Consider the following 22,475-nt stretch of genomic DNA (forward strand, 5'->3'; position numbering starts at 1 on the left):
TGATCCTGCGGGGCATGGTGGCGCACGCTTGTAATCCCAACATTTAGGAGGCTGAGACAGGAGGAATGCGGTTCGAGGACAGCCTCAGCTACTACTTAGGCCCTTTGCAACTCAGTGAGGCTCTGTTTAAAAAAATAAAGAATAACAATAAAAAAAAGATAGAGCTACGTCGCTTGGAGGTAGAACGCCCCTGGGTTCCATCCCTAATACCGCAAAATCCAAACAAACAACAAAAAAAAACTATCCTCACCTTCTCATGCCCAATTGACTCTTCTTCCACAGGTAGTCATAAATCAGGTTTAAAAACTGTAAATGTTTGAGGAAATTTTCAAATTCAAGCAGAGGGTAACATATAGAAAGTCCACTAATTATTTAAGTTTAAACATTTGTTTGTTTTGTGGAATAAGTAAAAGGTGTAGAGAAAGCTCAGATGTAAAAATATTAGTCAATAAAATAAAAGACATAAATTAATAAATACTGGGTAAAATGGGTTAAAAATGAAAATGGGCTAAGAATGTATTCAAATTTGTTACATTTTCAAGTCCAGGCACCATGGCTCACTATAATCCCAGCACTTGGAAGGCTGAGACAAAAGAATCATAGGTTCGAGGCCAGCCTCGGCAACTTAAGAAGACCCTCAACAACTTAGACTGTTTCAAAATAAAAAGCTCAGAGATAGAATATCCCTGGGATCAGTTCCAAGTACCACAGGAAAAAAAATAAACAGTTTAAGCTCTTTCCTGGACTATATTATTCAAGAGGAAAGAAAAAAAAAAGTGGAGGGTTTTTTTTGGGGGGGGTCTATTCATTTAAAAACTTAGGGGGAAATGTAATATTATTATTGAGTTGGAAAAGACTCCCTGAAGCCTGTTTATGACTATGTCCCTAAAAGTTGATCTATTTGTGATGGAAGTCCACTTTGGATGAGATTGGGCCTGCCAAGAATAGTTAAAGCATACACAAGCACCAATGGCAGAAAACCAGCTTCAGTGAATGAGAAATACAGAATAGTACAAATAAAAATATTGCTGGGTGACCTTTGCAACATCTATAATTACCTGAGCCGGGCATGGTGGCGCACGCTTGTGATCCCCGTGCTTGGGAGGCAGAGACAGGAGGATCGAGCAGGTTCGAAGCCCCTTGCTGGCTTAAGAGACCCTGTTTCCAAATAAGAAAGTATAAAAATAGGTACTGGGAGTGTAGCCCGGAGGTAGAAGGGTTTCCAGGAACCCCAGTACCACCAAAAAAAAGTCTTTCTATTATAAATTAAATGCTTCCTTTGATGAATGTACAGCTCTGTAACTAGCAAAGATGTCCACCTAGCAACTGAAATGTAAACAATATATGTCGGTTAAAGGGCTTCCAAGTGTAAAACTTAAGTAGTAGATTTAGGAGCTAGTCTCTCTTTGATAGATAAAAAATCAAATATTTTCCTCTAGAAAGGCTACCGGTGATTCGTGTAAGTTCAAGGACAAGGTTAGAATGTTAGACAAATATTAATTCCAGTTTTCTATACGCAGTGCACAGGTGCAACTTGAACAGCATATTATATGGTATAATCATCGAATTCATTCAACCAGGCCTTGGAGAGTTAAGAACATATATTCTGAGGAACAGGACTCCTCGGTCCAAAGGATGAGAATGAAACAGCGCAGAATATTTGTGTATCAAGGTGATTCCAGCTTCCAACTGGGAAAACAGGACCGTTAACACCCACGTCCCTTGACAACTGTCCAATTATGTATATCACACTTGGCCTACTGTTTGCAGTAGAAGTAATCAATAAAGGATGTGGTTGAGTGAACATAGATTTTGGTTGAACCAAGGCATGAAAACTTAATCATTTACTCAGAGAGAAGAAATCAAATAGAGCCGAGATGAAAACAGCCACTAAGGGGTTTGTTGATTGTGCCACCAAGTTTGCGGGCCACAGATGAAAGTAATAAGGCGAATGGCCTCAGCAGCAGGAGAAAATGTAAAAAGCCATTCTTCATCCCAGGAATTAATAGAAATGTTTTCATGTGTTCTGGGGGGAGGGGGCAATTTTTTAGGAGATTTCACATCGAAGCCTGGATGTGCCATTTTAAAGAATATATGAAAATTACTAGGGCGTGTCGTGCCTCTCAAGCAAGAAGAAATTAATTTTCAGTTATAATGGGAAGGTAATTTTCACACTTGAAACTTTGTGCTGATTGATTTAAAGAGATCTCCATCATGGAAAGTTTTCTAGGAAGCAATTTAACTTGAGATCACAAGAAAATTTGCAGTTGGTATGGAATAAACCCAGAGATGAGACCGATTTGTCTGGAATACATTTTGTGTGTTTTTTTTTCTAGACTCCTTTTAATAGTCATCTTGATTATGTTGAAGAGTTGTGATATTTTAGTAAATGAGTTCCCTCAGTAATTAAGTATATATACATATAACATTGTACATATATATATATATATACACACATATATATACATATATACAAACACACACACACACATATATATACATATATATATATTCTCCCATGTTCCATAAGGAACATATATACATATATATGTTCAATATATATGCATATATATATTCATATACATATGAATATATATATTCTTCCCATGTTCCATAAGGAAAATTGAGGGTTTCCCTTCTTTTGTATTTACTCAAATTGCCTTTCTATATTATTCAATTCTATATAAACAGTAATAATATTTGTATGGCAATTTCTCAACTAAATTTATATTGTTTTATAGACCATAATTCTGGTGTGTTTTTTTTTTTGTACTGGGGATTGAACTCAGGGGCGTTCTACTTCTGAGCTACACCCCCAGCCCTATCTTATTTTTTATTCTAAAACAGGGTCTTGGCTAGGTTGCTGAGAGGTATCACTAAGTTGCTGAGGCTGTCTTTTAACCTGCAATCCTCCTGTCTCAGCCTCCCAAGCACTGGGATTACAGGCATATGCCACCATGCCCGGAGTAATTCTGGCTTCTACAGTCATGATATAAGAACGTTTTTAGCACGTCCATTTTGTTTCAATAGTGACCCAAATAATGGAGGAAAGGCATTATAAATTATTATCATCCACTCTGCTGCCCAAAACTTTGGCTTAGTGTTATTCAGATGAAATAGCAAAATTAGCAAAACTTGCTGCTTATTAGAACCTTCCCCCCAATGACTGATGCCAGGTCTGGGTCTGGCGTCACCAAATGGCCAACTCTCCATCACCAGGTCCTCAGTGTTGAGAGAATGTAGTGTGTTTTTCAGTGGAGGGCTTCGTATAAATTCTCATAACTGCTGTAGAAGCTCCCAGCCTTAGAGCTTCCTCCCCTCCCTGCAACACTCAGCTGATGGCCGCAGACACACACTTAGGCTAGACACGACTCTCCTCCTCCATTTCCTTTAAAGAGATAAAATATGTTTATAGAGATGGGGCAGCCATTAGTGAAACTGGCGCAATTGCGCAGGTTAGGGAAAGAAGATTTAGAGGCGACGCTAAGCTTCATACCCAACTTGATTTATTTCTCAGCTGCTACCACCACAATTTCCTCTATTTTGGCTGTGCTCCATTACTCAGCACTGCAACTAGCCCGAGAAGGACAGTTTAGGACTATGAAAGGGCTAACACACACACACACACACACACACACACACACACACACACTCGTTCCCCGTGTGTGTGCATGCGTGTTTATTGAAGCATATCAAACCCTTGAATCAACATTTTCTAAAATGACCACCAAATTGATCTGAAAGGATTTTGCTATCTAGTAGACTTGATTTAGTTGGGTTTCTCAGATATCCAGGGTGTTGTTGTCTACCTGTGTAGAATTTTTTTGGTTTTGAAACATTTGCCTGTTAAGGGCACATACTCTTGAATTATTTTGCACAGCTGTTGAAAGACTCTGCCAGGCTGACATTCCCCAGTGCCCTTCTTTGATTATGAGGGCTGCGAAATGGCAGATTTGAATTGGAAAGCTTGTGACCCTGTAACTTTCCCCTCTGACCTCAGGAGAAGTCTCCACCATAAAACTCAGAATCCACGGCTGTCATATAAATCATCGATATCCTTATGTCCTTTAGTAGAAGGGAATTCTTATAAGGTGGAATGAGTTGCATTCGACATAAAAGTGAAATGAGGATACATCTTCTTGCTCAGCTCGACATTTGCCCTAAGGCAAGTTGGCAGACTGCTAGGGTATTGGAACAGAATCATCCCCATTCCTACCAGAAACACGCTGGACTTCCTGACTGACCCAATACTTCTGTATCCTTCCCCACTTCTAAACGCAGCCAAATAAAAACATAAGATTGCGGTTTCCAGAGTCTACCAGATAACTGCTCCACTTTTCCCTTAGATTTTTGACAGTTGAGACCAGGAATTCACATTGTGGGGTACAGAGTAAAATATTCCAGATGAGTCACAAAGTAAACAGGCGAGAGACATTTGAAGCCAACTTCATGTCTCTAGATATTTGAAACACTATTATAAAGACCATTAGCAACCCAAGGGGCATTCTCTATTTGTCCTGCACCTCAGTAAGTGCTCAGTTCGGCAAATGTTTATAAAATAAAATATTTTCCCCTGGAGTTTTTTTTTTCTCATTAGTTATGTTAGGACACAATAAAAATGTCATTTTGTAAAAATTATCAAGCTGGGTGTGGTGGCCCACGCCTGTAATCCCAGCACTTGGGAGGCTAAGTGCTGGTTTGAGGCCAGCCTCGGCAACTTAGCAAAACTCAGTTTCAAAATAAAAAATAAAATAGGGTTAGGGGTACAGCTCAGAGATAGATTATTGAAACAAGTTAAAGAATACACTTATATAATCATACAGGCCTAGGCTAGTTTTCTTACTACAAAGCAAGACAAGAGATCCAATCATTTTCTTCTGATTTGGGGGCAGTGGTAATAGCAGGGACCAGTAATTTAATAATCAAATGAACTAGACAAAAGGGCATAGAGTTGATTTGTTCCAAATATACATTAAATTGAATAATTACAGATCTCTTCTTTGTATTCAAACATCTTTTTGACTGTTCTTTGGAAAATAAAACTTTTAAGTGATAGATGGTTGGCTGTCTAGAGACTAGTCACCAATCTTCATCGGGAGGGAACATAGCATTCACAACCCACGTGTCTTCCTTCCCCATGTCTGGCCCTGTCTTTCTCCAGTAAATATCCATACTCTAAAAGAAGCCCGTGTTTTTAGACCATTTATCCAGTGATGACTGTGTTTCATTTGGTACTTTGTGGGGCAGCCTCTGTGTCACTGGTGTTGGTACTTCAAGCAGTGATGACTCTATCAGCAATGGTACTCAGGTAATGATTCCATTTCCAGTTCACCAGTCATTTAGAAACTAAATGCCTTCCAAAGGACAAGTCTGCCTTTTAAAACTCTACACTAAGCCCGGGATGGTTGAGCATGTCTGTAATCCCAGTAGATGGGAGGCTGAGACAGGAGGATCACAGGTGTGAGGATAAGCCTCATCAGCCTAGTAAGACTCTCAGCAACCTGGTGAGACCCTGTTTCCAAAGGGAAAAAAATAAAAATATTAAAAAAGCTGGGGGTATCCAGATGTGGTGGCACACGCTTGTAATCCCAGCATTCAGGAGGGAGGCTGAGTCAGGAGGATTGCGGTTCACAGAAAGCCTCAGCTACTTAGTGAGGCCCTTTGCAACTCAGTGAGACCCTGTTTCAAAATAAAGAATAAAAAATAGGGCTGGGGGTGTATCTTGGAGGTAGAATGCCCCTGGGTTCCACCCCAGTACCGCAAAAAAAAAAAAAAAAAAAAAAAAAAAAAAAGAAAAGAAAAGAAAAGAAAAAAGAAAAAAATAGCTGGGGTTATCATTCAGAAGTAGAATGCCTTGGGGTTCAATCCCCAGTGCTACAGCAACAATAACAAAACATTACCCAGTTTCCCAGTTTATGTTTGCAATGAAATACAAATGGAAAGAAATGAGAAGTTAATAAAAATCTTCTATTATACTACTATTAAAAAGCTAAGCCAGGCATGGTGGCGCAGGCTTGTAATCCCCACGCTTGGGAGGCAGAGACAGGAGGATCGTGCAGATTAGAAGCTAGCCTTGCTGGCTTAAGAGACTCTGTTTCCAAATAAAATATAAAATAGGTCTGGGAAAGTTAGCCTGGAGGTAGAAGGGATTCCATCCCCAGTACCACCAAAAAAAAAGAAAAAGCAGCTATGTGTTGGGTATAAATTAACGTACTGAAAACCAAAGCCTTAACTTTACTAACTTTCCTTGTTGTTCCTCTATCCAGCTTAACTCATAATGAAGTCTACAGTGAAAGGGACGGCACACTGGTCACAATCTGGCCAGTGAAGGGCAGACCATATGTTTTCCCTTGGAAAACTATGCACCGAAAGTTGCCCGTGCACTCTTTTATTACACTTTGTTTTCAATGAAATATTGGGAATATTGGCTCTGCATCCAGCTTCTTATCCAGATCAGCTCCAAGGAGGAGGGCTGTCTTAATGGAAGAGGCACGGTTCAAGCGTAGATGGCATCTTCCCTTCAGGAAGAGCTCTGGAAAGTTCACAGCGAGCCACGGCCACTGAAGCGTATGCGCAGAGCTGTGCTCTCTGCCTTCCTAACCTGTGAGAGCTGACCTGATTCCCCCCACCTCTTTCACGCAAGGTCATCTCAAAACTTACTGAAAATGGAAAAGAAAACAATTCGCGGGAGGGAGGGAATAGACCAGGAAGGGGTTAGATGCATCTTTTTAAATACCACATTGGTTTAAAATAACTTAGGATGAAAGGGTCACTTAAGGGCACTGCTTAAAATTTAAGCAGGCAGTAATGGAAAGCGACAGACCTCAAACAATTTAAGTCTTTCACAGTCCAGTGACTTCCCAGTGACAGCGAGACGAGGATGCGGTCGCTTACCTCTGCAGGACCTTGGCAATCGCCTCGTAGGCTCTCCCCAGGCCCACATCATCGTCCAGGTCTGTGGAGATTTTACTGTAAGCGTTAAGGACCTATCGGGAAGAGAAATACGTATTGAACATACAGTGCCAACCAGATCCACTGATGTTTCCTTTCATAAGAGTAAAGATGAAAATTAATGGCCGCTTTAATGTCTCTATAAAAATGTTTTTGTTTATTAAAAATTCATGTTGGCTTGGTTTATTTTTATCTATAGTATAACTTGTTTCGTGGCGATGTCTTTAAGCCATGACAGTGAGGTCTTACTTTTGCAGACATAATTATTTTCCTGCACCACCCCAAATCTTCTAATTTATATAACTTTAGGTGTGAATAAATAATTGACTGGTTTACAACATTATTTTAAAAGATGGGACTATTACCTAAGGTAATATAAGGCAGATTAGAATATTCTACCGTGGTAGCTTAAATATCACTTTTCTTTCTATAAATAGCTATTTGAAAAGCATGAATTTAGGTGACAAGCCATTTCTAGATCTATCATTTTATTACAGGCATATCTCACAGTGTGTACATGCATAGAGTATACACTAAAAATATTTCTTACAAATGTACTTCATTACCAACAATCTCTTCGAAAATCAAAAGATTACAGCTGCCACAGTCAAACGTATGATCTTAATTTAACACTGACGTCATCTGTGTGGTATAATTTTTACTTTTCCATTTTTCCCCCTTTTCATGGCCAGAAGGAGAAAAAAAAATACACGGAACAAAATCTTTTCTTCCTTCTTCCTTTATTGTTACTTGACCCGATCTATTACACACATGAAGACACAGGAATTCTCCAAAGACCTCTATGGAAATCCTTTTTGCACATTTTTCTAAGAAAGAATTAGTGAAAGTCATTTGATGGCATCTGAGAGAGGGAGTCAGTATATGTATGCGGCGGGGGAGGTTTGCATAAATACCCTCTGTGTGTTACTGTGTCTGAGTTAGCCTTGCAGGTTTAAGTATTAAGACTGGATTGCTATCCATCTTTACTTTTTTGTTTTTTTGAGGTACTGGGGATGGAACCCAGGGGCATTCTACCTCTGAGATACACCCCCAGCCCCATTTTTTTATTCTTTATTTTGAAACAGCGTCTCACTGAGTTGCAGAGGGCCTCACTAAGTAGCTGAGGCTGTCCGCGAACTCTGATCCTCGGGTTCTAGCCTTCCAAATACAGGGATTACAAGCGTGCGCCACCACGCCCGCCCGGCTGTCATCTTTGCCTCTTAAGAGTTCATATTTGGGAAGCAATTTCATGAAACCGTTGTGATACCTCAGAAAGTTTGAGTTTCATGTTATTTATCAATGACTGCTGGTCCTTTGCTGTTGCTAAAACTTACTCACGGAGACCTGTTAACTCAGGGATATGATTCTTGATTTTGATTGTTTGGAAGCTTTGAGATTTTACTTAGTTTGACTAGACAAATAACAATTGTGTTTACCTGTGACACAATGTGAAGGACACAATGTGAAGTTCTGATGTACATATACTTTATAGAAAAACTCAAAGTAATGGACATACCCATTACCTCTCCAGCCTGTCATTTTTAATGGTAAGAATTAAAAATATATTATTTTAGCAAATTCAAAATTTACAATATGTTACTATTAACATCAATTCTTATTTTTAGTCATTTTAAATTATTATTATTATTATTATTATTATTATTATTATTATTATGCGCCAGGGGTTAAACCCAGGGCCTTTTTATCTCTAAGATGAGAATCCCTCAGCCCTTTTTATTTTTTATTGAAATAAGGTCTTTCTGTGTCCTCATGTGTGTGTGTGATAGGTCTGGTCAAGTAACAATAAAAGAAGAAGGAAGAAAAGATTTGTTCTATGTATTTTTTTTCTCCTTCTGGCCATGAAAAGGGGGAAAAATAGAAAAGAAAAAAGCTGAGGCTGGATTTGAACCTGTGATTCTCCTGTCTCAGTCTCCCAGGTATTGGAATTACAGGTATGTGCCCCCACACACCTGGCATTTTTGACCCTTTAGCAAAGCCTTTAAGAGACTTGAGAATATTTTTTCTTAATCTGTCTCACACAGCTGATAATTACTATTTAACCTGACACCTGACATAACATAGACTTTTCTGAGGTAGGGGCTGAACCCCCTGAGTTTTGTGAATTTAAAAGAGACCTTATAGGGCCAGCGTGGTGGCAGATTACAAGCATGGTGGCACATGCTTGTAATTGTAATATTTGGGAGGCAAAGACCAGAGGATCGCGGTTGGTGGACAGCCTCAGCTACTTAGTGAAGCCCCTTGCAACTCAGTGAGACCCTGTTTCAAAAATAAAGAATAAAAAATTAGGGCTGAGAGTGTCACTCAGAGGTAGAATGTCCCTGGGTTCCATCCTCAGTACCACAAAAATAAATTAAATAAATAAATAAATAAATAAACCTTATTGACTCCAAGTATCAGAATCTTTAGGAAGAGATTTTCTCCTGTCCTTTTTTGTTGTTGATATGTTCTTAGATGACATAGAAATTAAAAGTAAAGATCAAATAGTATTATATCTTTCACCCAAAATAGTTTGTATTTTCAGCAGATACTGTTACGGGGTCCCAGGCATCATGTTAGACCCAGGAAACCGTACATAGATGAGATCGTATCGCACCCCTCAATTTCCAGCTCACCATACACTATAAATTAGCAATAACTGAAAACAGGTTTCTCCAGAGTTTCTGCTTGCTCGCAGGGCAGCTCTCTCCTGGCCATCGTGAAAGCGTAGGGCGACATTCAGAAGCCTCAAATTCCATCTGAGAGATGGGACGCCCCAGCCCATGGATAAAAGGGTAGGCGCCCAGGTGTTGATGGCTTCTATTCCGTGTTAGAGTGGCTCGTTTCTGGGGAGCAGCAGGGGCAAAAACAGCACAGGTAGGCCTTTATTCCTGGGTCTGAAACTGCGTTCTATGGTTGTTTTCTCATAGAGACCGATGTGGTCTACTGGGATGAATACTAAACCTTAGAATAAGAAGATTGGAATTCAAGTCTCAGCTCTTTTATAGCCAACATGTTCCCCCCCCCCCGGGGGGGGGCCAGAAAAATCTCTTTTTAACTTATGGCCACCTCATAAGTAAAAAAAGAAAGGCTATCTCTGAGACTTACAGGGTGGCCACCATGAGACCATATCTAGTGCCACGTAATCCTGATTTAGGATAAGCACTCTTTGGGACGTGTTCACCAGCCGTTAGTAGACAATCCCTGGAGAGAGTTTCCCTCTTCTGAATAAAGATCATCTCATTATATTTGTGGCTTGAGAATATGTGAATATTTCCTGAAACAATTGACCAAAATCAGGAAATAAGCAGGCAGTTGGAGGAATATGGTTCATTACTGGACAAAAGGGGTAAAAGTCAGTTATATAAAATTCACTTTGGGGATCTCAGAGAGGAGCTGATCTGAATTAAAGGAAGGTCCTGTGCTTTTCAGGTATGCGAGCCTGAGAAGATACACACAGGTGGAATAACTCTGAAGGAGTGTACAGGGTGAAATCCCGGTGAGGCATGCTGTTCAAACCGAAGAGAGTAACATTATGCTAAGTGAGATTAGTCAGTCACAACAAGTCAAAATCGGATGCTCTCCCTAATACGCAGAAGCTAGGGAGAAAAGAGGTCATAAGAGCAACTCTAAATGAAGGAGGAGAAACCATAGATGAGCAAATAAGGTGACCTAACCGAGAGGGAAGGGAAGGGGGAAGAGGGAAATTCCCTAAGGTACGTGATGTACATTCACAAACATACAGAAGTCAATCACTAAGCCAAACATGAGAAGGAGGGAGGGGGAGGGAATGGGGTGGGAATTGGGGAAGGGCTAAATGAGTGATGTGTGCATGTATGTCTCTACCATCTTGTATCCCATTAAGATGTGTGACTACAATGCACCAATAAAAACGATTAATTTAAAAAAAGAGCAAGACAATCTCATTAAAATAAAAAGAAAAATCTCTGTAAATATAAGTGGAAAAATAACACGAGATTCTGAATTGTGCAGAAGATAAATCATCTTACTCTGATTTTAGAGTAAGATATCTTACCTTCTTTTAAAAGTCGGTAAGGTATAATCCCAAAATTACTAAGTATTGATCAACTCAAATCAGGTAAATAAGGCAAAGAATGGGATCATTTTTACAAGAAATACTTCAAGTGAAAAAATATAGTGTAAGAATCAGATGGATTCACTACGCTTGATTGAATACCCCTGTGTACTGCAATATGCTGGAAGAAAATCTCCAGTCTGGATGGCTGAAATGTATCACTGCAAATCAAAAAGAGATTTGAATAAAGAACCCCAGGTGCAAACTATTTTGATGGATCGAAAACTTACACAAGTGTTTTTTGTGTCACTTCGAAGCTCACTATGATAGTTACAATACACCAATAAGAGGGTAAAAAAGAAAGCTCATACATTTTGAAGTGTATAAGCAATGAACATAAATGAACTTCTGTCAAACGATAGAGGAAAACACTAGTTTCAAATAATCTCTGTAGATTTCAATGGACACGGAATTGTGAATAATAATATAGTCACCAGAGTTGAAAAAGTCGGTTCAGCCAGGCGTGGTGGCGCACGCTTGTAATCCCCACGCTTGGGAGGCTGAGACAGGAGGATCGCATGAGTTCGAAGCCAGCCTCAGCTACTTAGTGAGGCTCTCAGCAAATTAGTGAGACCCTGTTTCCAAATAAAATATTAAAAAGGTCTGGGAGTATAGCCGGAGGTAGAAAGCCTCTGGGTTCCACCCCCAGTACCACAAAAAATAAAATAAAATCAAAAGTCGGTTCACGCGTCTAATGAACATTGAGAGCTGTGTGACCATGTGAACCAAATGTTCCAATAATTTCCGTGAATGGCGGAGATGACGCTTTGAAAACTATTTCACTAGACTTTAGAGATAACAGACTGTCTTCTCACCGACATGAAATTGGTACACTTAGAAATATATTTCCTAATAAGATGCAAGCTCTTAAAATGAGATAATTACTACTGGTTGCCTGAAAATAAAGCAAGTACAATACTTACTGTACAAAGATGAGTGCGGGCAAAAGAATAATGCTGGCAATGTGCTACAAATTCTTGGAAGAATTGTTTGCCACGCAATCAGATTTTAAAGTTCATTGATTCCTTTAACTACAATAGCCTTTAAATGAACACTGAATTTAAGTCAAGAGAATAAAGAATGTCCAGATGCTTTGATGGATTGAAAACTCATATATCTTTAAAGCATGTTTATAATCCCAGTACTTGGGAGGCTGAGACAGGAAGGATCACAGGTTGGAGGTCAGCCTCAGCTACTTACTTAGTGAGGCTCTCCACAACTTAGTGAGACCCTATTTCAAAATAAAAAATAAAAAATAGGGCTAGGGGTGTAGCCTGAAGGTAGAATGCCCCTGGGTTCAATTGCCAGTACCGCCAAAAAAAAAATCTACATCTATATCTATATCTATCTATCTGTCTATCTCCTTGTCCCCACATATGTGTCTGAATTTAAAAATGCTTCAGAACATATTTTGTGCCGGATCTTTGGCACCTTTAGGGGACAGACAGACATTATTAGGCCTAATAATATCAACCACCTAATTGTTTTCTTTTACTTCAATGCTTAAGACTACTGGTTATCAAAGTGTCTTGGAACAAAAGTGTTCCGTACTCTCTTTTCCTGCCTTCTTTTATTTTCTAATTTAAAACCTGTTGCAATTCCTGTCCTCTCTCTTCTTCATTTTAGGCAGCATTAAAAACTGAAGCAAATTCCAGCAATCTAGTTCCTAAAGTCCACTTTCACAATTAAAATTAATTTTTTTTTTTTGAGGTACAGGGACATTCTACCTCTGAGCTACATCCCCAGCTCTGTTTTTTATTCTTTTTTTTTGAAACAGGGTCTCACTGAGTTGCAAAGAGCCTCGCTAAATAGCTGAGGCTGTCTGTGAACCGCGATCCTCCAGTCTCCACCTCCCAAATGCTGGGATTACAAGTGCGTGCCACCACGCCCGGCTTAAAACTCAGTCTAAATCACTATGATGAGTGTCATTCCAGGCCTAATGTTTCCAACTTAGATGAAAAATTTCTCTGCCCAGCCAGTTATTCTGAGAATACACCGTTCCAGCTCATAGGTTAAAAAAAAAACCTTTAAAGATAATTGTAGAGTCATGTGCAATTGTAGAAATAATAGAGATCTTATCTACCATTCACCCCGTTTCCTCCAGTGATGACTTCTTACATAATTACAGTGCAATGTGACAACCAGAAATTGAAATTGATGCAATGCCCTGACCTTATCCAGATTCCACCAGTTTCACATGCATTTGTGTGCATATGTGTGTGCATTTTATCTCATAAACACATTCGTGTAAGTGACACCACAATCATGTACAGAAAAGTCCCATCATTACAAAGATTTGATCTCTCCTCCCCCGCCCCCTTGGGAAAAATCCCGAGATATTTGATAATTTTTGGTATACTTCCTTTGGCTTGGGTATGTGTATTTCTTCCAAGAAAATGTCCTCAGTTAAATGATAGAACAGCAGTTAATTAACCACATTCATACTTGGATAGGAACGACTAAGAGATCATTGACTCTGCTAGATCAAGTTGCAGTTAAAAAGAAAAGATCAATCATCTCTTCTCAGTGGTATTTAATGCGATTGAACACAGGGAAATAACTCATATTGTATGTGGCAGGGTCATGGGACACAAAGGTTGAGAAGACTATTCTAGTAATGTGGACCAAGCAATCCATTTTAATTGATAATATTAAGTAAGAAACTTTCCAAGTGCAAGTTGCCATTTTGATTGCAAAGAAAGAATGCGATTGTTGTTGGAAAGGAAAGGTCAGCTTTATCTTGAAATTCAAACTTTGATATGCTCTCATAAGTACTGTCCTTCCTTCCTTCCTTCATCTATTTCGATACCTTCAGGTTTTCTAGAGCTCGACATGCTTTTCCATAGGTTCCTTGTCATAGCAGCACACAGAGTTGGAGACAGGGAGAACGGGATGTGCCGCGTGAGATATTTGTAAAGGCAACTAACAACAAGTAATTTTCATTCCTTTTTTATCACTCCCCCCATAATGTCTAAACTTGAGAACCAATGTATTGTACACAGTGACCTCTCACAACAGCTAGATAAAATTTTCTCTCTCTTCTTAAAGAACTTATTATCTAAAGTGATGAGATTTCTAGTCATTGGCACTATATAGTTCTATAACTCTGTATAAAGCACTGAAAATTTAGTCCAAAGACATGGAGTCATTGCTAAGTGTCCTCCTGAGGCCAAGCCTGGTTCTGGGTGCTAAGGACATAGCACCAGGTACCGCAAAGCCCTGTGTCGTATTTAGGGGATGGGGAGACCATTGGCAATGAAATAAATGAGTGAATTTCAGATCCTTGTAAGAACTGTGAGGAAAATACGGCCAGGAGAACCTTCATATGAGAAGAGAAACTCAATCTGCATTTTAAAGGAACGATAAGAATTGGGTTCTTTCTCCTCCTGGCCTGTCACTGAGCATGCAGAAGCTCCAGCTAAAGCCACCAGATCACACAGGCGGGAAGGGGGAGGGCACAAGGTGCAAATGGGTCTCTGGTTCTCGCTGATGACCCAAAATCCAACTGTTGCTGTGGGAAGATAACCCATAGAAACCACCACATGAAATATGCCCTAGAATGTAGCCCATTTGAAATGGGAATTTTGTAACTTTACAGAAAGACCCAGGAACTCTGACCCTTCTTTTACTTTGTGTTTTTTTTGTGTGTGTATTTTCAATCTACATTTTTCCCACTCACACCCCTGTTTTCTCCCTTAATCGATTTAGTATTTGAACCAGTAGGGACTTCTACTCTGAGGGTTTAGAACAGGCTTAGAATAGGCTTTGGAGGAGTCTTAGGGGAAAATTACCAAATCTACCTCTGGGGGGTTCAAAATTTCTCCAAATATCATAGGAGGTGGCAGATCTACTACTAAGCAGAGTGGCATGTGTCAAGTAATTTAATTTCTCTGAAACTATCTCCTTGGGTATAAAATAGAAATTAATAAAGCTATCAGGAAGGGATGTTAGAAAGTTCCAGTATGGTGTGGCATTCAAAAGTTCCTAGTAAGGGGTTTGCACGAAACAACTGCTTAATTTTCCTAGTTCTTTTTTAACCTAATAGTTTTTAAAAAGGGCTATTTTTTGCCCCTTCCTGAGAATATTTGGCAATGTCTGGAGATGTTTTAGGTTGTTATCATGGTGAAGGATCTACTGGCTTATAACAGGTCAAAGTTGGGGATGGCCTTAAACACCCTTACAATGCACACCACAAACTACGTTTTCTCCCACATGAGACAGGAGTAGCACCACTGTCAAAAAGCCCTGATTTAGCCTCTGCTTGAACAATTTTCATGATTGGAAACTATTCCCCCATGAGGCTGGCCACTCAATCACTGGAGAGCTACATGGAAAAACGATTGGTTAAGCTGAGGTACAATCTGTAACTCCCACCTGCTAGCCAAGATTGTATTTTTGTGGGGCAAACAAGATAAATCCATCCATCTTTGCGTGATGGTCCTTTCAATATTGAAAGATGCCTGTTTCCCCCCCTAACTACCCCAAACTTATAAAGTCATGTGGGAGGTTCTGAAATGTGTGAGAATAAACCCACTTCTGTAGTTTAGCCACATATGAAACTTTATTTCTAGTTCGGTCCACACATCTATGAATACTAGGAGAGTCTACATAAACCCAGCTAGACCAAACACTGTCTATAAAGCCATATAGGGCATCCAACAATTTGTCTGTAAATGAGGAGTTATGGGTTTCTTGCCTAGGGAGCATATTTATTTTTTACCTCTTTCCTCTCTGCACACCATAAAAAGGCAACACAGCTAACATTTTGTTATACATCCCCTACACAAACCCCAAATCAGGCCATTTTAGAACAAAAGTTCAGCCCTTCTCTCAATACAGTCCATTACTTTGAAGAAAAAGGGGACAATGATAAAGATTTATATTTGAGTAATAAGAAACATAGGAATAAAAAAATCAAGTTTGCCATCTTGAGCTTGAAATCATTGTCAAATCTTATTGGAGATACATTTATTCTGATTTCTGGCAATCCAGCCCCCTTTAGCCATTTCACAGTTGGTGAGCAGAAAGGATGTTTCTGCCTCATTTACAGTGTCTGAACATGATTCAGGCAATCAACTGCAACATTAGTCAAAGAAATCAGTGGCTAATGATTTCTGACAAGCTCCGCAGTAGCAGGCTGAGGACCAGACTGGGCAGCAACCGCACCCAGGGGTGTTTCGCCAGAGCCAGCAATCGGCACTGGTGGGAAATGGGGGTCAGCAAAACTGGTCTCACATCCCTTAGGGCTCCTAGACACTTCCCGAAAGGCACAGAGTCTGCCCTGCCATACGGGCAGTGATTCTCTGAAACAAATATGTCATCTGGAATGAGTGACGAGGGCATTTAAATGTGTGACTTTGTAAACAATTATGTACACGCGTATCCTGTGATATGTTGAAACTATCATCCTAAATGGGGAGTAGCCTACCCTTACGATTAATATTGACCATTCGGCGTATGTATCCCTTCTCTCTGAAGTTCATTAGCCACCACTGAGACCATCTGCTGCCCAGTGACTGCTGATAATGCCCAACACAAGAAGCAGAGGCTCAGGGTCCAGGGCAGGAAGGACTGAGCGTTAAGTGAATTCTGGTTTCTCATCTGCAGCCAGCACGCTGTGTGGCAGCAGACAAGTCACTTGGTTACTTTGTGCTTCGGGTTCCAAGTCTGGAAGAAGGTGGGGATGGATCAAATAGCCTAGAATTCTCCCTTCCAAAAACACAATTTGGATATATATATATATATATATCCACTATATATATCCAAATTGTGTATAGTATATACTATAAATAGTATGTATATATTATAATATATACTAAATATATTGATATATTTAGTAGTTCAAGATATGTCCTAATTGTTTTTAATATTCACTTTAGAATCCCTGATTCATTATTTTCTTTCTTTAACTTTTTTTTTTAAAGAAACAAAATGATGAAGCTGAGACCAGAGGTTTACTGCCAGCCTCAACGACTTAGCAAGACTGTTTCAAAATAAAAAAAAATAGAATAGGGCTGGGGAGTAGCTTAGAGGTAGAATATCTCTGAGTTTAATACCCAGTAACACACATGTACACACACACGTACACACACACACACACACACATACACACACACACTGAATCATTTCAATTCAATTGAAATTATGCTTTCATATTTTCTTCTCATTTTAGGAGCCTTTCATATATTTAAAGAACTGCTTTTTTTGTGGTACTGAGGATGGAACCCACAGGCATTCTACATCTGAGCTACACCCCCAGCCTTATTTTTTATTCTTTATTTTGAAACAGGGTCTCACTGACCTGCAAAGGGCCTCACTAAGTAGTAGCTGAGGCTGTCCGCGAACCCCGATCCTCCCAAATGTTGCCATTGCAAGCGTGTGTCACCACGCCCGGCTCAAAGAACTTCCTTTTTTTTTTTTAATGTTCCTATATTGGAAGAGAGGAGAGCTGAATTTACACTACTTGGTTAATATGAAGTAGCAATTAATGCAACGATCAATATTTTTCAAAAGCAGCAGATTTTTGTTTTGGTCAGAAATTATTAATAATGCAGTGAAAACAAAGTTACCCTTACATGTGATAACCTGAATTAGAATTGCTAATTAATCTTACACATTCTAGGAGTTTACATTGCATTTTCAACAGCTATAAGGAGAGAGACGTAGCTCAGGAAATTTCTAAGAATCTCTTTTTACCTAAATTCTCTTTCTCCATGTCCAACATATAAACAATTCTCAAACCTCAAAATAATGAGACAAAATTCCATATACTGCTAGAAAGAAAAGTGCCCCTCAGTGGTAAATTGGAACACACTGTTCAAAACTGTCATTTCCAAAATTGATCATTATAGTTCTCTATATAGTTCTGGTTAATGAGAGACACATTTCCAAAAAATCTTTATTCTGATTCTTGATTATGACTTTCTATACTGTGAATCAGAAAGCATGGAAACATTTACCCTGTGTAGCCCAATCATAGCTTGAGATATATTTACTGCTCACGGGAAGAACAATTTCCCCGTCCTTAACCTCCAGCTGAGGAAATCCACTGGAGGCTTTACTTTATTTTTTAAATTAACTAGTTAATTAATTAATTAATTTTTGCAGTATGGGGGATCAAACCCAGGGGCATTCTACCTCTGAGATACAGCCCCAGCCCTATTTTTTATTCTTTATTTTGAAACAGATTCTCCTTAAGTTGCAAAGGGCATGAATAGCTGAGGCTGGCTCTGAACCTGCAATCCTCCTGTCTCAGCCTCCCAAATACTGGGATTACAAGTGTGTGTCACCATGACCAGCTGAGGCATTACTTTACATTTTGCTTAGAGGCCCTTGATCAAAAGGGGTGGGGGCGTATCAATCTGTGGTCAGTCCAGCAATCTATGAGGTGGCCTGATATAGAGAGTTCTGCTCATCGGAAGAGTATAGTGATGAGTTGATTCAATCATGTCTTTCTAGGAAATTCAGACCAGTTGTGCTATTAGCAAGGGCAGAGGTAAGAAGGTGTTTAAGGTTGAATGAACAAGAGAAGAACCCGGTCTTGTCAGTGGAGTGAAGCAACTGACCACGGCTGCAGAGGGGGCACTAGGAAAACCCAGCCCCTTCTTTGCCTGAGCTCTTCCGGTTCCCAAGGACCTGTTCAGTCCTGGTGGGGCCAGCTCCCCGCTCCTTGGGGCGAGGCGGTAACTAGGATTAAGGTGTGCCCCTGCCACGGGCGTCTCACACTCATCTTCCTTACTTGGCATAATCTGAATGAATCTCTTTCTTCAGTGTAAGGAATCAAACTGAGAAGTACCAAGAGATAAAGCAGAACTTAAGTGGCAAGTAGAACACTTTGGGCCTTTCCCCCTCCGTGTCATTCATGAAAAACAATACAGGTAGATTCTTTCTACAGCGAGAGAATGAGGCCAGCAGACAGAGGCAAGTTCACTATCAGAATGGGTGGGTTTTGTGTGCATTTTTAAGGCTAAGAAATCTCCAGTTCCACTTGGTCATGTTTCCATGAGGATGGAAAGTGAAGTGAGATGGGCATGGCGGCCCAGGCCTGTAACCCAGTGCTTGGGAGGCTGAGACAGGAGGATCGCAGGATCGAGACCAGCCTTAGTAACTTAGCAGACTCCCAGCAACCTAGCAAAACTGTTTCAAAATAATGAATATAAAGGGCTGGGGGTATAGCTCAGAGGTAGAATGCCTCTGAGTTCAGTCCCCAGTACCCCCTGCCTCCTTAAAAAAGAAAAGTGAATGTAACAAATGGCAAATGATTCTCTCTCTACCTATGAGGACATCATTAATAATATCAGTTCTCCCTTACGTAGGAACTAAATATGTTGGTAAACTGAACCTAACCAAGTGCCAGTTAAGTCTAATTCAACCGAGATTATGTTGTGAGTCACTTGGCCCGGGCAGACATGTCAGTGTTCATACTTGCTGGAAAGTGCAGGGCTCTGGGCACCTCGCTCCGGCCCCACTGATCTCCCACTGCTGGGAATGCGCTCGGCTCCCTCTGCCTCTGGACTCCTGAGGCTGCAGTTCTCTTGTCTGCCTCACTCCTGGCTCTTCCAGGACTTGGACACACACTTGTGTGCACAGAGTACACACCACTCTATGTCTTTGTTTAATTAGGGCACTTATAACATTGCTAAGTTATCTACTGATACATATCTGAGTCTCTTTGCAAATGCCATGAGATAGAGACCATATCTGTTTCACTCTCCCTAATGCCTCTATGGCATAGTCCCATGTTATCCTTGATTATTATTTTTCTTTTTTTGTGTGTGGGTTTGGGAATTGAACCCAGGGGCATTTGACCTCTAAGCTACAACCCCAGCCCTATTTTTTATTCTTTATTTTGAAACAGGGTCTCACTAAGCTGCAGAGGGCCTCACTAAGTAGCTGAGGTTGTCTGCGAACTGCGATCCTCCGATCTCAGCCTCCCGAATGCTGAGGATTACAAGTGTGCGCCGCCACGCCCGGCTATCCTTGATTATTTTTGAATGAAGACAGTAGAGCCCTCAGAAGGTACTGGTAGTAAAATTCCTGTAGAAACATTAACGTAGCTATAATGAGCTGCACGTGTACTAAATTTGCTTTATCAATAAAAAAGGCACTGTGATAAATGGAAAGTGAATGAAAATGTTTAGCTTCCAGCCAGTACTTGAAAGTTTAAGTATCTGCAAAGAAGCTTGATTCCTAGAGGGAGAGATAAAGTGCAATTTCAAAATGACATAAAACCCCCTATCTAAACTTATTCTTTCTACTTATATTATTAAACAAGTAAAAGTTTCCCCCATCACGAGCACAAGTGGTCATGGGACAGTCAGACTGGAACTATGTTACAATAGTCGTGGTATCTTGTAGAATGGTTCTTCCCATCTGTGGATGGAATAAATGTTTTCTTCCTTATTTATTTATTTATTTATTTATTTATTGTGGTACTGGGGGCAGAACCCAGGGGCTTCTCTACCTCTGGGCTATACTCCTAGACCTATTTTATACTTCATTTGGAAACAGGGTCTCACTAAGTTGTTGAGAACCTCACTAAGTCACTGAAGCTGGCTTTGAACTTGCGGTGATCCTCCTGTCTCAGCCTCCCAAGCGCTGGGATTACAAGCGTGTGCCACCACGCCCGGCTCTTCCTCTTCCGTTTACTCTAGGGTAATGAGAGACAAATACAGTTTCTTTCTTCATAGGTAACAAATGAGGCAGAGAGGTGCCCGTGGAAAGTCCCTGGCTTGGTGACAGGCTGAGTTCCTCAATACCCCTCCCCCTCCACGCCCCAGTAACCATGTACGTGCCTTTCCCCACTTGGTCTAAATATTTGCCTTTGGACTCATAGAAAAGGCTCTGGGTATGTTCTGCATTTGTGACTAGCAGGGCTTAATAAGCACTAATGCTATGACTATTTCTATATTTCTGCATGAACCATTAGTTATCAAGAGAAGATTTGTCTCTCCCCTGGTGGGAAAGCCATCATCTATCCATAATCCCTCTTACTAGATTTCTTTCTCATTGAAGGCAAGATTCAATACCATTTCATTCTGGTTTCCTTTTCTCAGAAATCCATGAGAAAGCCCTGAGAAAACATTGTGAGCGTTTCCTGTGCGCACGACGTGATACCCTTTGCGCCACAGGCCATTATCCTGGTAAACTCAGTAAACTCTAATTTAGATCCACGTTGTCATGCCTTCCTAGCAGGCAGTGTGAACACGTTTCTTTAAAATAAAACATGGTAGGAAAGGCTCTGTCTGAACGCTTCCGCACTGGGGAAGCTTCGTCTATTACCCTTGCGCGGTGATGGAAGAGACAAGAATGCAATTTATGAGCCATTTTCATCCCGACAGAGTGACAATGACTGGCAATGGGGCGCTGCCAAGAGCTTTTATCAAGTAGGTTATAACAACTCGTAATAAGTGTAAATAATAAATGCTGGAACCTTAGGGGAAGCTGTGGCGACACAAAACGATTTTTGGTCCTTCTGATGGGGCTCTGCTTCTCTTGGAATTCCCTGGCTCCCCAGTAGAGTTTTGGCCTGACAATAAACAACAGTTTAGTATTTTATCTAATCCCAGCCAGGAGGTGAGTTCAACAGCAAGCTTCTGCAGATGTTCACATCCAATAATCTATCCATAATTGATGAAACAGGGAGGTCAGATGTAATGGCTGCCACGATTCCAGCAACAAATAAATGGTTATTGACAAAACAAGCCAGTGTGGCGCAGAGCGCTGCGCGGTGACAGGCGGAGACAGTGCTCAGGCAGAAGCCGGGAGGACCGCGGGGCTCTTCATCCCAAGAATCCTGCAGCCAGCCGTGCGTGTGGCAGAGGGGCCACACGGACACATTAGCAGATGGAGGCGGCTTGTGGAGTAATGGGGAGGTTGCCGAGGTACAAAAGAAGGCGAAGACAGGCCAAGGTGGAGAGGAAGACGACGAGTGAGCCCTGGACAGGACCCGGGACCTGAGTAAGTACAGATGCACGAGCGGTTCAGGACCGCCCTTGCATGCTGGCGCCGGGAGCCAGATGTCTGAATAGCGTTCCTCACGCAAAGCATCTCTGCTCGTCTCCCTGGCTGTCAGTCTGTGCAGCTTGGACAAGCTGAGCTGAAGTGGATGATACAGGGGACGCTTCGGTGCCCAGACCCTCCCGCCGAGGACAGACATCGATATTCCATTTAATATTGTGGCCTGTGGGTACTCCCCCCACCCCTATGTAGCAAAAAGGAGAAAAAAAATCTGTGAAAATCGCTTGTGCCATCTGAAGGTTATTTTCAGATAAAGCCCAAAAGATGCAAAATCGTGAAGCCAGAAAAATTTCTCAAGATGGGAACCAGCCCTGAAATACGTGCTGCTTACAAGCAAATTTACTGAAAAGGAGCGTGAGAGGGAGGCAAAGTTTTCTTTAATAATAGAAAAACAAACAGTGCACTTTATTCC

General features: G+C 40.7%; 1 protein-coding gene across 1 annotated transcript in view; it reads right to left on the reverse strand.

Annotated features, from left to right (window-relative positions):
- TTC29 (tetratricopeptide repeat domain 29) overlaps positions 1-22,475 on the reverse strand; it is a gene marked incomplete at both ends in the record, with an annotated part of 125,811 nt that overhangs the window by 12,483 nt on the left and 90,853 nt on the right. Inside the window, one exon of the mRNA XM_080697152.1 lies at positions 6,895-6,986. Within this exon, the coding sequence (XP_080553278.1) occupies positions 6,895-6,986 (92 nt within the window). The remainder of the gene's footprint in view (positions 1-6,894; positions 6,987-22,475) is intronic.

Source organism: Muscardinus avellanarius (assembly GCF_963383645.1).
Source record: "Muscardinus avellanarius genome assembly, chromosome: 6".
NCBI classification, from domain to species: domain Eukaryota; kingdom Metazoa; phylum Chordata; class Mammalia; order Rodentia; family Gliridae; genus Muscardinus; species Muscardinus avellanarius.